Genomic DNA, 15,652 nt, shown 5'->3' on the forward strand with positions numbered 1-15,652 from the left:
CAGACCCATCCCCCTGTAACCCACCTAATCTACACATCTATGAACACTACGGGCAATTTAGCATAGCCAATCCACCTAGCCTGCACCTCTTTGGACTGTGGGAGGAAACCGGAGCACCTGGAGGAAACCCACGCAGACACGGGGAGAACGTGCAAGCACCACACACACAGACAGTCACCAGAAGGTGAAATTGAACCTGAGGTGCTGGTGCTGTGAGGCAGCAGTGCTAACCACTGAGCCACTGTGCTCCTCTCCCAGGAGCCCGTACAGACATGATGGGTTGATTGGCCTCCTTCTGTGGTTCTAGAACTCCTCATTATAATCGATCAGGAGCAGATACAGAAGGTTAAAGTGATAAAAACCTCAACTGCAGCCCCATTCAGCAACATTGAGGCAACTTACTTGGATAGTGATAAGGACATAATTCGATTAGTTTCATGATTCTATTAGTTTTAAAATGGTTATGGAAGAGGATAAGTCTTCCATAAAAGTTAATGTTTTTAATTGGAGTAAGGCAAATTTTAATGGTATGAGACAAGAAATTTCAAAAGTTGATAGGAGTAGACTGTTTGAAGGTAAAAGGACGTCTGACAAGTGGGAAGTGTTAAAGAGTGTGACGACAAGAGTTCAGAGACATTTTATTCATGTTTGGGTGAAGGATAAGGCTGGTAAGATTAAGGAACAATGGATGAATAAAGATATTAAGGTTCTAATCAAGGACAAAACAAAAGAATCTTTTTCTTTAAGATGTAGACAACTTGGTTCAATTGAATCTCTTAATCAATATGAAGAGTGCAGGGGCATTCTTAAGGGAGAAACCAGGTAGGCAAAGAGGGGATATGTGATAGAATTGGCAGATCAAGTTAAAGATAATCCAAAGAGATTCTACAAATTCTTTAAGAGGAAGACAGTAATTAGATAGAGGGTACGTTCTCTTAAAGACCAAGGAGATCGTCTTCATGTTGAACCCCAGAAGACAGGAGAGATACTCAATGAATATTTTGCGTCAGTTTTTACTGTGGAAAAAGAAATGGAGTCTAGAGAATGCAGAGAAATAAACTTCAATGTTTTAAAAACAGTTCACATTACAGAAGAGAAAGTTAAGGATGTATTAGAGAACATAAAGTTGGATAAATCTCCAGAACTTGATTGAAGGTATCCCAGAATATTATGGAAAGTAAGGGAGGAAGTTATGAAACCCTTTGTAGAAATATTTGCATTATCTATAACTATGGGTGAGGTACCTGATGACTGGAGGGTGGCTAATGTTGTACCTTTGTTTAAGAAAAATTGTAAGAAGTAACCAGGGATCTATTGACCTGTGAGTCTGACTTCGCTTGTGGATAAATTGTTGGAGATAATTATAAAATATAGGATTTATGGGCATTTAGAGAGGCAAAAATTGATTAGCGATAGTCAGCATGATTTTGTGCAAAGAAATCAAGTCTCAAAAACTTGATTGAGTTTTTTGAGTGAGTTATCAGAAAGATTGATTAGGCAGAGCAATAGACATTGTTGATTAGGATTTTAGTAAAGCCTTTGACAAGGTTCCACATGGTAGTATAATTAATAAAGTTTGATCAGATGGAATTCAGGGAGAGCTCATCAATTGGATACGTAATTGGTTTAACAGCAGGAGGCAGAGAGTAGTGGTGAAGGTTGCTTTTCAGACTGGAGGCCTGTGACCAGCAGTGTTCCACAAGGATCGATTCTGGATCCTCTTTTGTTTGTCATTTATATAAATGATTTGGATGAGAAAATTTAACGCATGGTTAGTATGTTTGCGGATGACACCAAAATTGGTGGCATCGTCAACAGTGAAGGTTTTCTAACGTTACAAAGGGATCTTGATCAAATGGATCATTGGAATGAAAAATGGCAGATGACGTTCAAGCTGGATGAATGGGAGGTATTGCATTTTGATACAACCAACAAGGATAGGGCTTATACGATTAAAGGCCGGGCCTTGGGAAATTTTGTAGAACAGAGGGAATTAGGGGTGAAAATACATAATTCTTGAAAGTTTGTGTCACATCTTGACAGGGTGGTTAAAAAGGCATTTGATATGTTTGCCTTATTGCTCAGTCCTTTGAGTATAGGAGTTGGGACGTTATGTTGACGTTGTACACGACATTGGTGAGGCCTCTTGTGGAATACTGTGTTCAGTTCTGGTCACTTGGTTGAGGAAGGATATTATCAAGCTGGAGAGGGTTCAGAAGAAATTTACCAGGAAGTTGTCAGATTTTGAATGTTTGATTTATAAAGAAAGGCTAGATAGGCTGCGACTTTGCTCACGGGAGTGTAGGAGGTTAAGAGCTGACCTGATAGAAGTTTATGCCCTCTAATTCTCCGCTAGAGGAGAAGCACCTATTTAAGAGTCCTGTACATTTTGATGAGATCACATCTCATTCTTCTAAATTACAATGAGCCCCAACCTGTTTAACCTTTGCTCATAAGACAGTCCCTCTACACTGGGTATCATCCTCCTGAATCTTCTCTGAAATAAGGGAACCAAAATTGATCACGGCTGTCCAATGTGGTCTCACTAGCACCTTATATAGTTGCAAAAGACTTCCCTACTCATACACTTCAACTCCCTTGAAATAAGGGTCATTCCATTAGCCTTGTCACATTTTCACATTTTCCCATGTTATACTTGATTTACCAAATTTTTGCCCGTTTACTTACTTAACCTATCAACTGTCTCAGTAATCTGTTGTCTCCCTCTTGCAACTTGGCCTTACACCTATTTTTATGTTGCCTTGCAGATTTGGCTACAGTGCATTCGCTACTTTCCTCTAAGCCACTATACTGTAAACAGTTGTGGCCCCAGCACTGCTCATTCTGCTGGTCGTAGGTCACCAAGCTAAAAAAGATTGCTTTTATCTCCACTCTGTTTCCTGTCCCTTAGTCAATTCAGTATCCATGCCAATATATTATCTCCAACACTGTGGACATTTATGAATTAACCTTTTGTGAAGCAACTTCTCAAAATTCAAACACAGCAGTGTCTGGTTGAGACTTCTTCAAAAAAATCTCTCATAAATTAGTGAGACACTATTTCGTTTCATGAAGCTATCCTGACTGTGCTGTTATTTCCTGAATAATTTATTCCAATACTTTTCCAACCATAAATGTAAGGCTAATTGTCTTATAGTTACCTGATTTTTACCTCCCTCCCTTGTTGAATAGGGGGTGTCACATTGGCAGTTTTCCAATCCTCTGGCCCTTCTCCAGAATTCAATGATTTTGGAAAATTACAACCAACGCATCTACTATCTCCCCGTAGTTATTTTTTAGGATTCTAGGATACAAACCATCAGAGCCAGTGCATTTTGCTGACATAAGATGTATCAAAGCTATCTTGCATAACGTGCCTACCCTGATCAAACCATTGTCTGCTGTTAAAAAATAATGCAAGTGAGCAATATTGTATATGAGTGTCAGTGTTGGAGTGAAACCAAGTATGTGAATTGGAAGTCCCAACAACAGGTGAACAATGTATCTTTTTGATTGTCCACGGTGAGCAGTGCACCAACCATGCTCAACCAGCCTATGCTTTTCAAAATTCAGAACATAGTATCAAACATTAAATGTAGTTCTGCTATTGGACATCATTGACTAAATAATTGTGACTGTATTATAGAATTACACTGGAAACCAATTTAAAATTATTAGTTGGGCTCACAATGTAACTCATTTTCACATGGTAGAGCTATATTTATGTTCACTGAAGGTCCTATTCTTCACAGGCAAATGGAATATGTCCACCTTACTCATTGACTAAAGAGCTATAGATATAACCAACTGTGCTGCATCCCCATGACAATAATCTGACCAATCAGAGTATACCCACCTGCTTGAAATTTATAAAGCCAACTATAGACCAAGCAATCAGCACCTTCCTCTCATATTGAATAAAAATTGTTTTTTGTCGCATTTCTGATCTGCTGAGTGCAAGATGAAAAGCGTCAAATTCACATCTCTTCTTTAGTAATGTTGAATAGTACCACCAAGCAATTATCTGAAAAGGTGTTGTTTGCTGTCTGTATCATAGGAGCATAGAAACATTTGACCAGGAGTCATTCAGCCCATTTGACCTGCTCTACTATTCTAGATTATGGCTGATTACCTTCCCCAACAGATTGCTGGGATGGAGAATTCCAAAGTTGCACCAGCATTTGAGTTAAAAAATTTCCTCCTTGTCTTAGTTTTACATCGCTTGCCATTTTGTCTGCGACTGTGTCCTCTAGTTTCAGACCCCACAACCAGAGGAAACATTCTTCTTGCATATAATCCATCTATCCCTTTAAGAAGTTAGAATTTTCTACGAGATCACTGTTCATTCTTCTAAACTGCAGAAAGTAAAGACACAATCTCTTTAATCTCTCCTTTTAAACTAGTCCAACCACACCAGGAATAAGAGTAAAGCTTTGCTGCACTCCCTCTTTGGCAAATTTACCCTTCCTTAGGCAAAGGAACCAGAACCACACAAAATACTCCACATACATTCTAACCAGTATTCTATACAATTGAAGCAATAACTCTTTGCACCTGTACTCAAATCCTGTTGCGATAATGGCTAATATGCCATTTGCCTTCTTAATGGTTTGCTACAACTTAATTCTCACTTTCAATGACGTAGGAACAAGGACATCTAGGTAGAATTTCTTATAATTTTCATCCCAGCTGAGTCAGCCTTGGAGGCTTGTGTTCAGCAGTGACTTCCAGAAGCAGGAGTCAATGACATTCAACATACTGACGCTGAATGATGTGCATGGAACACTGGAGTGACTGTGAACACATGCAGCCATGCTGCTGAAAGGGTTTCTTTGGACATCAATACTTGCCAAGCTCTCACCAGTTTAGAAATTTTATTCATCTTTGTTCCTCCTACCAAGATGGATGATCTCACAGGTCTAAGTCCCCCTGGATCCTAATTGTATCTTCTTCACCACTAACATTTCCACCAAGTTTTGTATGATCCACAAATTTGTAAATATTACAATTAGCCCCTACATCCAAATCATTGATATAGAAATGAACATCTAGAGCCCAACCACTGATCCTTGTGGTAACCTATTGACCTATTGGTTCGCTTAGCTGGACAGCTAGGTTGCTTTGCAGAATGATACAATTAGCAAGTGTGCAATTCCCACATCAGTTGAGGTTACCATGAAAGAATCTCCTTCTCAACCAGTACCCTCACCTGCAGCAATGTGATCCTCACATTAAACCCCTGTCTAATAAAAGAGCAGCCCTAATGGTAGGGCAATGGCGATTTAACTTTTAATAACCTGAGAATGAACCTATGATTCCTACTCTCTGCTTTTTGTGTGTTAGCTAATTCTCAATCCAGCTAGTATATGATCCCCTGTTCCTTGTGATTTAATTTTGTTTTCTAACATGTTGTGTGGGACTTTATCAAAACCTCCTGAAGATCTGATTACACTAAATCCTGGCCGTCTGTTATTGACTTTGTTCATAACCTCCTCAGAAAATTCTATCACGTTTGTCAAACTTGATTTCCCTTCATAAACCCATGTTGATTCTGTCCAGTCAGACATTTACCTTCTACATTTTCAATCATCCCACCTTTCTCATAGTTTTTCTGTTCATGATATAAAGCACCCAATGGTTAGGTTGTACACTTCTTTTGTTACTTTGTATATATTGTCTTAACATGTGTTAAATAATCCATTATTGTTGTATTCTTTAGTGCTCCAAGGCTTATTCAAGTGAGTTTTTGGACACGTATGAAGCCCATCATATGGCAGTGGATGCTTTACACTGGAATACATTCCATCCAGATATTTTCATTTCTTGTAGTTCTGATTGGACAGTGAAGATTTGGGATCACAATTTAAAGTAGGTACAAGTTGAAAAGGCGAGTGCTGTACTGAATCATTGGACAAATGCACCATGTGAAACTGTATCTCACTAATTAGAAAGGACTCTCAATCATTTTGAAAAACAAAACCAATTTAACTTGTGAAAATACTTTATTTAGCTTTAGAATTTGCAATCTAATCTGTTCATTTGTTATCATAAATTTACTCCTATCTTCCTATTTTACAGCTCCTCTCTCCCCTTTGCAACTTCTTATACCCTGTTTGCAGACCCACACCACTGCTCCCACCATTTGCAACATCACATCGCCTATTTTACTGCCTCTCTTTCAAATCTGCAGCCTTGCTGCTCTCCCCTTGGCATCACACAGCCCCTCCCCCAGCTTCACGTCCTTGGCCTTCACCTCTCCAGCCACACTTCTGCCCTGACCCCTGTCACTGTTGTTATCTGGCAACACCACTTGATTTTACTTCTGGAAAACTCAGAAGATCAGAGTTAAATCTCATGAGGCATAGATAAGGTGAATATACAAGGTCTTGTATCCAGAGTGGGGGAATCCAAAACTATAGGGCATAGGTTTAAGGTGAGAGGGAAAATATTAGAAGAAACCTGAGAGACAACTTTTTCACGCTTGGTTGATGCATATATGGAATGCGCTGCCAGACGAAGTGCTAGAGGCAAGTAAAGTTACAACATTTAAAAAGACATTTGGACAGATACATAGATAGGAAAGGTTTAAAGGGATATGGGCCAAATGCAGACCAATGGGACTAGTATCTGGTCAGCATGAATAAGTTGGGCCAAAGAGCGTATTTCAATGCTGTTTGGCTCCATGACTATAACTAGATGAGGTATCTTTTAAACTTTGGCCCCATGTTGTACCTCTGTACCAGCCACCAGTGCTGTCATCAGTTTGACAATCTTGCTTGCTGTGAGTGCTACAATGTTACAACTGCATTAATATTGGGAAATCCATCAGAGAACTCCTTCAAATTATCTCCTCACAAATTTTTAGATCCACCCAAAAATGACATCATTCTCCTGCATAAACAGTAAATAGACAAATGTTTCCCTTGCATATTTGAATAACAAATGTTATTCTCCTGCACTTACTCAAAAGCTTACGAAGTATGTAATAATATTTTAAAAATGTGTCATTGTGTAAAATGGGTAAGGAATCAAGATCCAGGAGACAGCAAGAATTGCAGATGCTGGAAATCAGAGTCAATACAGTGTGGAGCTAGAGAAACACAGCATCAGAGAAACAGGAAAGTTTCAGGTCGGGACTCTTCATCAGGACTGAGGAGGGGGAAGGGAGCTCAGAAATAAATGGAGGGTGTGGGGCCGGGCAAAGTCAGATGGAGTGGTGATAACTGGATGCGGGTAGGAGGTTTTGGTCAATGGGAAGGGTGTGGCAGATAGGTGAGAAGGAAGATGGATAGGTTCTGTCAGGTCAAGGAGGTGGGATGAGAGGGTGGGCTGGACATGGGATGAGGGTGGGGTTGGGGACATTTTGAAGGTAGTGAATTCCATGTTCAGGCCATTGGACTGTAAGTTCCTGAGGCGTTCCATTCCTGGACGTCCATTCCTGAACAGTAACCTTCCCTCCCCTGTGATTCATAATGCCCTCAATCACATCTCCTGCATTTCCCACACTTCTGCCCTCAAACCCCCTACCCCAACAACAAGGATATAGCACAAAAAAGAATCACTCACAATGACATGGACAACACGGATTCAAGGATTAAAAACATCTCAGACTGAGCACTTACAGACACTGAGAAAACCGTCCCAGTATGCGGACCAAATTATAACTACAGTGACACCAAAAAGACCGACTTCCCGACCGCACTTGAATTGACACTAAAGGACAACGGACTCACGCAAAAGAACAACAGACCATCAGGCAGACGATAGTCCCAACACTGAGCAAAAAAAAAAGTGGAATACATTCAACATAGAAGAGAGGAAAGCCTTGGAATGACTCAAGACAGGAACATTTTAATTTTACCAGTGGACAAAGGACGCATGGCAGTAATCATCAATAGAACCCAATACATCAAGAAAGCTAACGCACTACTAGCAGATACGACACCTACCAACAGGTGACGATAGACCCAACACCACAGTGAAGGAATCGGATTACAATGACCCTGAAGAAATTGCGCAACTCAGGAGTCATCAGCAAGACAGACTACCAAAAGAATGAAGCCGGAGGGATCCAGCACACCCTAATTCTGTGGACTCACCAAGGTACGCAAACCAGGGTCCCCCCTCAGACCCATTGTCTCACTATCAGGCACACCAGCATATAGACTTGCCAAAGAACTGCAACAGAAATTGAAATACTTAGTGGGCAATATTATCCACTCCATCCACTCATCCGAAGAATTCCTCAACATCATCAAGGATACCAGGATAGAAGAGGATGAGATGATGATGTCCTTCAACGTAATAGTGCTATTTACATCCATAAACATTGTCCTAGCCAAAGAAACAATTGCCACACTGCTGGATGAATCAAGTGGGCAGGACGCCAACAACATCAGTAAGGACACCATCATACAACTACTAGATCTGTGCCTCACAATCCACTTCATCTTCAATGACAGCAAACACAAACAAATCAATGGAACACCAATGGAATCCGCAGTGTCAGGATTGATTGTAAAAGTTGTAATGCAAAGATTAAAACGGACAGCACTCCCCACTATACAACCCAAACTTTGGGGTCCAATATGCAGATGAGACCTAAATGATTATTAAATGCACAAAACTAGAAGAAATCTACCGACACATAGACAACATTCTTACACGGATAAAATTCAATGAAAGAAGAAGAGAACAACAACTACCTTTCCTTGACATAATGATAGAACACAAAATCAACAGGGAACTCCAGACTAGTGTGTATAGAAAGACCACACATATGGACCAGACACTCAATTACACCAGCAAACACCCTAATGCCCACAAATAGAGCTGCACCATGACACTATTTACACAAGCCACAACACATTCTAGCAACCTGGAACTACACAAAGCAGAACAGGAGCACCTGTACGGAGTCTTCAAAAGGAATGGATACCTGAAAAGCACAATCCGTCTTTACCTCCGAGACAGACCACAACAAGACCAAACTATCTAATCACCCTACTGTACATCAAGGGCATTTCAGAGATTACCATGAGACTAATCAGACCCCTTGGTATCGGAGTAGCCCACAAACCGGCAACTACCTTTCGATAGCTACTGACGAATGTAAAGGAACGCATACCCAAAACCAGCAAAACCTGTGTAAGATACAAAATACCATGCAAGGACTATGAGAAACACTACATTGGCCAAAGCAGGAGAAAACTGACAACACGGATATGTGAGCACCGACTAGCCACCAAGAGACACGACCAATTCTCACTTGTCTGACTACACATGGACAACAAGGGACACAAATTCAACTTGGACAACACATCCATAATCACACAAACTAAATAGAAGCACATCAGGATTTCCTGGAGGCCTGATATTCCAACCGGAACTCCATCAACAAACACATTGAATTAGACCCGGTGTACAAACCACTGAGAAACAGAACTGGAAGCAACACCAACTAACCCAACAAACAAAGGCATATAAATAGCAAATGGGACAGAACACCGACACTTCACCATAGGCACACTGACGATGTTACCTAGCAGGGCGATGAAACATTTGCAACCAAACCCACCGGCTCAGTGAGCATGTCACCAACGTCAAGGATAGAGCCCCCTTGACCCCACATACCATTCCACCAACCTCTGAATCGGTCGCATCAACCTCTGCCACTTCTACTACCTGCAATCAGACTCCATCATCCCCTCCCACCCCTATCTGCTTTCCATAGGGACCGCTGTCTCCGTGACTCTCTCATCCACTCCACACTCCCCATCAACCACGTCATGCCTGGCACCTTTCCTGCAAACAATTATTCCATACCCAAAAGGATTCATCTGTACCTGGTCTACGGTATTTGTTGCTCCCGATGTGGTCTACTCTACTTTGGAGAGACGGATTACAGACTTGGTGACGGATTTGTGGAGCATTTGCGCTCTATACATTCCAACCAATACCACCTTCCAGTTGCCATCCATTTCAACTCCATGTCCCAGTCCCTTGGCAATATGTCCATCCTGGGCCTCATTCAATTTCACAATGAGGCCAAACGGAAATTGGAAGAACAACACTTTATAATCCGCCTCAGGAGCTTACAGCCCAATGGTCTCAACATAGAATTCACTAGCTTAAAAGTCTCCCACCCACACCCTCATCCAATGTCCATCCCTCCCTCTCATCCCTGCCTCCTTGACCTGACACAACCTTTCCTCCTATCTGCCCAACCCTTCCCATTGACCAATCTCCACAGCGTTCTACCTGCATCCACCTATTACCTGCCTTCGCCGACTCCCACACCCCTTCCTCTATTTATTTCTGAGTCCCCTTCCCCCTTTTCCAGTCCTGATGAAGGGTCCCAACCTGAAACATCAACTTTCAATTCTTGTGATGCTGCCTGACCTACTGCAGCTCTACACTGTATGGAATCTAGAACATTCATCTTGCAACATAAATATGGGATGGTGACATGAATTTAACCTAGCTATACTATTCAGTCATCTGAAATGTAGACAAGTTTACATTTAATATTTTAACCCCTCCCATTGGAATATATTTTACAAAATAGTTTCCATTATGTCAATGTATTAACAATGATCAAATTTAATAAGTAGGTAAAATATGTGTCCTGATATGAATAGTTACTACACTGAGAACCATTTTTCTAGAAAGCATAAGTACATACTATTATTTTGTTTAAAAAAAGGAGTTAAACAAAGTATAACCCATTTATACAATGTATTAACATAGTATTTCACAAAGTCTCTGTCTAAATATAAAAGCAGAAATTAAGTTTTGGAAGTGTTCTTACAAAATTATACACAGTGAAAACTATCACTAAGAAAGAGTGTTATGAATGCCTATTGCATGAACTGAGCCAATCCAAATGGTTTATAATAAGTCAACTTATTTTAATCATGTTTGACTTGTATTTTACTTCAGGAACCCAATGTTCACTTTTGATCTTGATTCACCGGTTGGTGATGTTGCTTGGTCACCGTACTCTTCAACTGTGTTTGCCGCTGTTACAACAAATGGCAAGGTAATTAAATAATAATAATATAAAAACAAAGCACTGTGGATGCTGGAAATCTGACATACAAACAGAAAGTGCTGAGGAAATTCAGCAGTTCTGGCAGTATCGGTAGAGAGAAAAGCAGAGTTAACATTTTGAGTACAGTGATACTTCATTAGAATGTTCTGCCGAAGGGTCGCTGGACTTGAAACGTTCAACGTGCTTTTCTCTCTACAGATACAGCCAGATCTGCTGAGTTTTTCTGCCACACTCTGTGCATTGGAAAGGTAATTGTATTTATTTATGTTGTGAAAGGTTTTTTTGAATGTCGGACTCAGTTAATTATTCAAATTTTGTATAGTTTTACTTCCATAAAGATTCAAGCAGGTTGTTATTTCCAGTCTGATAATTGGGTAGTAAGTGCTGGAGAACAGAAATATTTCATTCCCTAATTTCAGTATCAAAGATAGTTATTGTCACATGATGTATGCTAAAGCATCTTGATCGAAGTCTGGATATTCCTGAATTAATGTAACATCTACCTTACAACATCCAGGAAAGGAGAGAAGCTCAGAGGGAGAAAAGAGTTTTGATTTACGACAAATTTGGGCAGATTTATAACTTTGACTAAAGTTGATTAGAAACTATTCAGATTAAATCTTGTTCTTTTGATACCCAATGTGGAGGTAAAAATAAAAGTGGATGGGGTGAGTTTTTTTTTCAAAAGATGACATTCTTCTCATTCCATTATGTGTTAATGCAAGGGTAAAACTCCAACTTTTATGGGCAGGCGGTCTGGAGATTCTGCCCCTCCCACGATTGCCTAGAGTCAACTGTCAGGCATCATGTTTAAAAGGCATCTGGATAGCACTTCACTTCCTACAACCCAAGAACTTCACTTAACCACTGCTCATCACCCTAACCCACAGTGGAGATATTAGAGACCTGGTAAAAAGGAACAACATGCTTTATCAACACCTCCCAAAAACCCTATGAAGTTTTTAAACTCAAATTAAGGTATGTTTAAAATATCAGGCTGAAAAACACTGTAGAAAAGTTTTCATCAACTTAACGTGTTTTCAAATGTTTTTCTCCATATTCATTTAAAATAGTCATTAAAATACTGAATGCTGGAAAAATTCCAGTGATTCATTGTAATATGCTACAATTTGATTAAAGTTCTAAACACAACGGCATGTTATTCTGCATGCTGTTTTGTGATATATGATACAAAGGAGATAAAAATAAGTTAAGAGACAAGAAATCCTTTATATGCTTCATCAACTGCCAGTAGTAAATGCTGTTCAGCAGGGCTTTCACTGCCCACATATGTGGGTGGCAGGAATGATTGGAACATATAGAACAAAATATTATCATCTTCGAAGTTCTGGTTAAAGTAGGGTAGGGACCAGGTCTAAAACCCTATCTGTTATGATTGAAATACAGTTAAAACCAACACAAAATGACTTCTTTCACAAACATGTCAAGGATAGCAGAATGATTTTTTGATGCAGTCTTGCATATAGCTACAAGTAAATGACATAACATTCTAGTTTTATGTGATTTACTAGAACCATAATTTTCACTTTCAGTATTTTTCCTCTTCCTTTATCTATCAGAATATGGTTATTCTAATGAGAACAATGAGGGCATAAATAATAGAAGCAGGAGTAGTTCAGGAAAAACATCAAAAAAGGGAAGCTAGAATATGTGAGTAAAATACTGAGAAATGTAAAAAGGCTGTAAAAGATTATATATGTCAAAAGGAAAGAAATTGTTAAAAAGAAGTGAATCATTACAAGCAAAGTATGGGACATTTATAATTGGGAAAAGTAGAAAGTAGCAAAGCAGATGAAAGTGGTTAATTGATTAACAAATTGATTCAGTAGATAGAAGGGGGGAGACGGAATGGTGTATGAAAAGAGCTTTAAGACTGAGAGGGTTCCATGGCTACGTTCATGCTCAGGTGTCCTTGGAGAGGGAGCACACAGTGTCCACTAATCATCTCAATGCCTTAAGGAAAAGCTGGGCACTCCGGGGAATGAAGTGCTTTATTTCCCCCTCTAATTCCATTTTGATTTAACCCCTACCTTCCCCTTTCACTTTCTTCACATAAGCATTTCCTTTGTCAGGCTTTGCTTATTACTAGTTCACATATACACACACAACACGGGTGTTGTGGGGGAAGAAATTAGCACTACTGCTGCACGGTGGTGGTATGGGGGAATATAAAAACGCGGATTCAAAATCTCTTCTGTTCAGGGACTAAAATAAGAAATCAAAAAAGAGGGAGAGGCATTGTTGTATGAAAGAAGCTTTAATACTGAGTAGGTTCCATGGCTATGATTACGCCTGGGTATCCTTGGAGACTGAGCATGCAGTGTCCACCAGTACTCTCGATCCTTTCTAAATGTAAAGAAAGAATTTTGACTGAGTGTTGGAGGGTTCTGTAGCACTGTAGCACAATGATAGTGACCCTACCTCTGGGCTAGGAGACCTGGATTCAAGTCTAACCTACTTGAAAGATGTTGAATGACATCTCCAGACAGGTCAATCAAAAACTGTAATGACTGAGTAGGAGACCTCTTGTGGTGTAGAGATAGTGTCTCTACCTCTGTGCCAGTAAGCTTGGTTCAAGTCCCACATGCTCCAAAAGTGTGTCATGACACACCTCAGCAGGTTGATGATAAATACTATAGGACTAAGTAAGTTCAACCCCATTTTGATTTAGACTCCTCTCCATACCTTTCTTTCACCTTTGATGGTTCGCATTGCCTTAAATGGGCTGAGCACGGAAATTATTCAATTGGAAACATGGGTGATGAGCTGGTGGTGGCTAATTCGTGGGAAAAAAACACAGGTGTGATTTTGGTGATGAAAAGAAAACGTTTAGTCGTGTGTAAGAGCACTTCTGGATGCAAAACAAAATTAAGACCGAGTTGGGGCTTTGTATGTAAATTAATCAATTGGAAAACATATGTGATTTAATTGTGGCAGTTAATAGGTAAAAATTGCCTTGGATGGTTTGGTGATGGGAAAGCTTTGGTTGTATAGTATAACACTTTTGGATATCAAAAGCAAGAAAAATTAAGACTGAGTATTTCATAAACTTGAGCTGCAAAGTGGTTTCTTGCTCAGTGGCTAACTTTTATTCAGATTGACAGAAGATAGCAAAGGCCTCCAAGAAATAATGAAAAATCAAGGAACTGTTGAGTGAAAAACCACAAATTCTCAGTTAGAAAAGCTACAGAAACTAATGGGCCTTCAGAGGACAAATTACTTGGACGTGATGGTCCCCGACCCAGTGGTTGTAATGGTTGGAGGGATCTTAGATGCGTTATTGTACATCTTTCAAAATTCTGTTGTCTGGATTGTCCCTGGGAGGTTGTGACTATAACCTTGCTATTTAAGAAATATGGTAGAGAGAGAACCAACTACAGATCTGTTCATCAAATGTCCATCACAGAGGAGATGGTATAGTCTATAATAAAGTATGTAACAATGAACACTTTAAATGAATGATTGTGTGGGGCAAAGCCAACATAGATTTAGGAAAGGGAAATCATTTTTGACATTTCCATTGGAGATTTTTAAAGATGGAATTAGCAGAATAGATAAAGCAAATTTGGTACATCTAGATTTTCAGAAGACTCTAAGGTCCCACAAAAAAGTTGGTAAACAAATTAGAGTACATGGGATTATAATGGAAATTGAGAACTAGTTCACAGACAGACTTGGAAACAAACAGGAGGAAAACCTACCTTTTTCCATGAAACTACTCGGTTAACATTAGGAATGGTAAGATTAGGGAGGAGTATGTTGATATTAAAAAGGAGGATATCTTGGGCATCTTGAAAAAACATTAAGTCAGACAAATCCCCAGGGTCTGATAAGATTGATCCCAGGATGCTGAACGAGGCAAGATAAGACACTGCTAAGGACTTGATGGAGATCTTTGTACCCTCTTTAGCCACAGGCAAGACCCAAGAAGACGAGAATAGCCAATGTTGTTCTTCTATATTAAAAGGGACAATCCAGGAAATAGGCTGGTGAGCCTCACATCATTTCCAGGGAAGTTACTGGAGAAGACGCTTAGGAACAGGATTTACTCACATTTTGAGAAGAATGAACTTAGTAGGGATAGCTAGCATTGCTCGATGTCGGGGAGGTCTCGTCTCACAAATTTGTTTGAGTTTTTGAGGAAGTAACGAAGATGATTAATGAGGGTAGGGCAGTGGATGTTGTCTACATGGACTTTACTGAAGCATTTGACAAGGTCCCTCATGATAGGCTAGTCCAAAAGGTGAAGTCACATTGGGATCCATGGTAAGTTGGTAGGTTGAATACAAAGATAATAGGGACTACAGATGCTGGAGAATCTGAGATAACAAAGTGTGGAGCTGGATGAACACGGCAGGCCAAGCAGCATCTCAGGAGCACAAAAGCTGACGTTTCGGGCCTAGACACTTCATCAGAAAAGGAGGATGGGGAGAGGATTCTGAAATAAATCGGGAGAGAGGGGGAGGTGGACTGAAGATAGATAGAGGACAAGATAGGTGGAGAGGAGAGTATGGGTGGGGAGGTAGGGAGGGGATAGGTCAGTCTGGGGAGGACGGTTAGGTCAAGGGGGCGGGATGA

At 40.1% G+C, this 15,652-nt stretch overlaps 1 protein-coding gene across 1 annotated transcript in view; it reads left to right on the forward strand.

The window, feature by feature from the left end:
• dnai1.2 (dynein, axonemal, intermediate chain 1, paralog 2) overlaps nt 1–15,652 on the forward strand; it is a 244,312-nt gene that overhangs the window by 153,316 nt on the left and 75,344 nt on the right. Inside the window, exons 17-18 of the mRNA XM_059651517.1 lie at nt 5,720–5,868; nt 10,942–11,041. Of these exons, the coding sequence (XP_059507500.1) occupies nt 5,720–5,868; nt 10,942–11,041 (249 nt within the window). The remainder of the gene's footprint in view (nt 1–5,719; nt 5,869–10,941; nt 11,042–15,652) is intronic.

This window comes from Stegostoma tigrinum, chromosome 1 (genome assembly GCF_030684315.1).
Source record: "Stegostoma tigrinum isolate sSteTig4 chromosome 1, sSteTig4.hap1, whole genome shotgun sequence".
Classification (NCBI taxonomy): domain Eukaryota; kingdom Metazoa; phylum Chordata; class Chondrichthyes; order Orectolobiformes; family Stegostomatidae; genus Stegostoma; species Stegostoma tigrinum.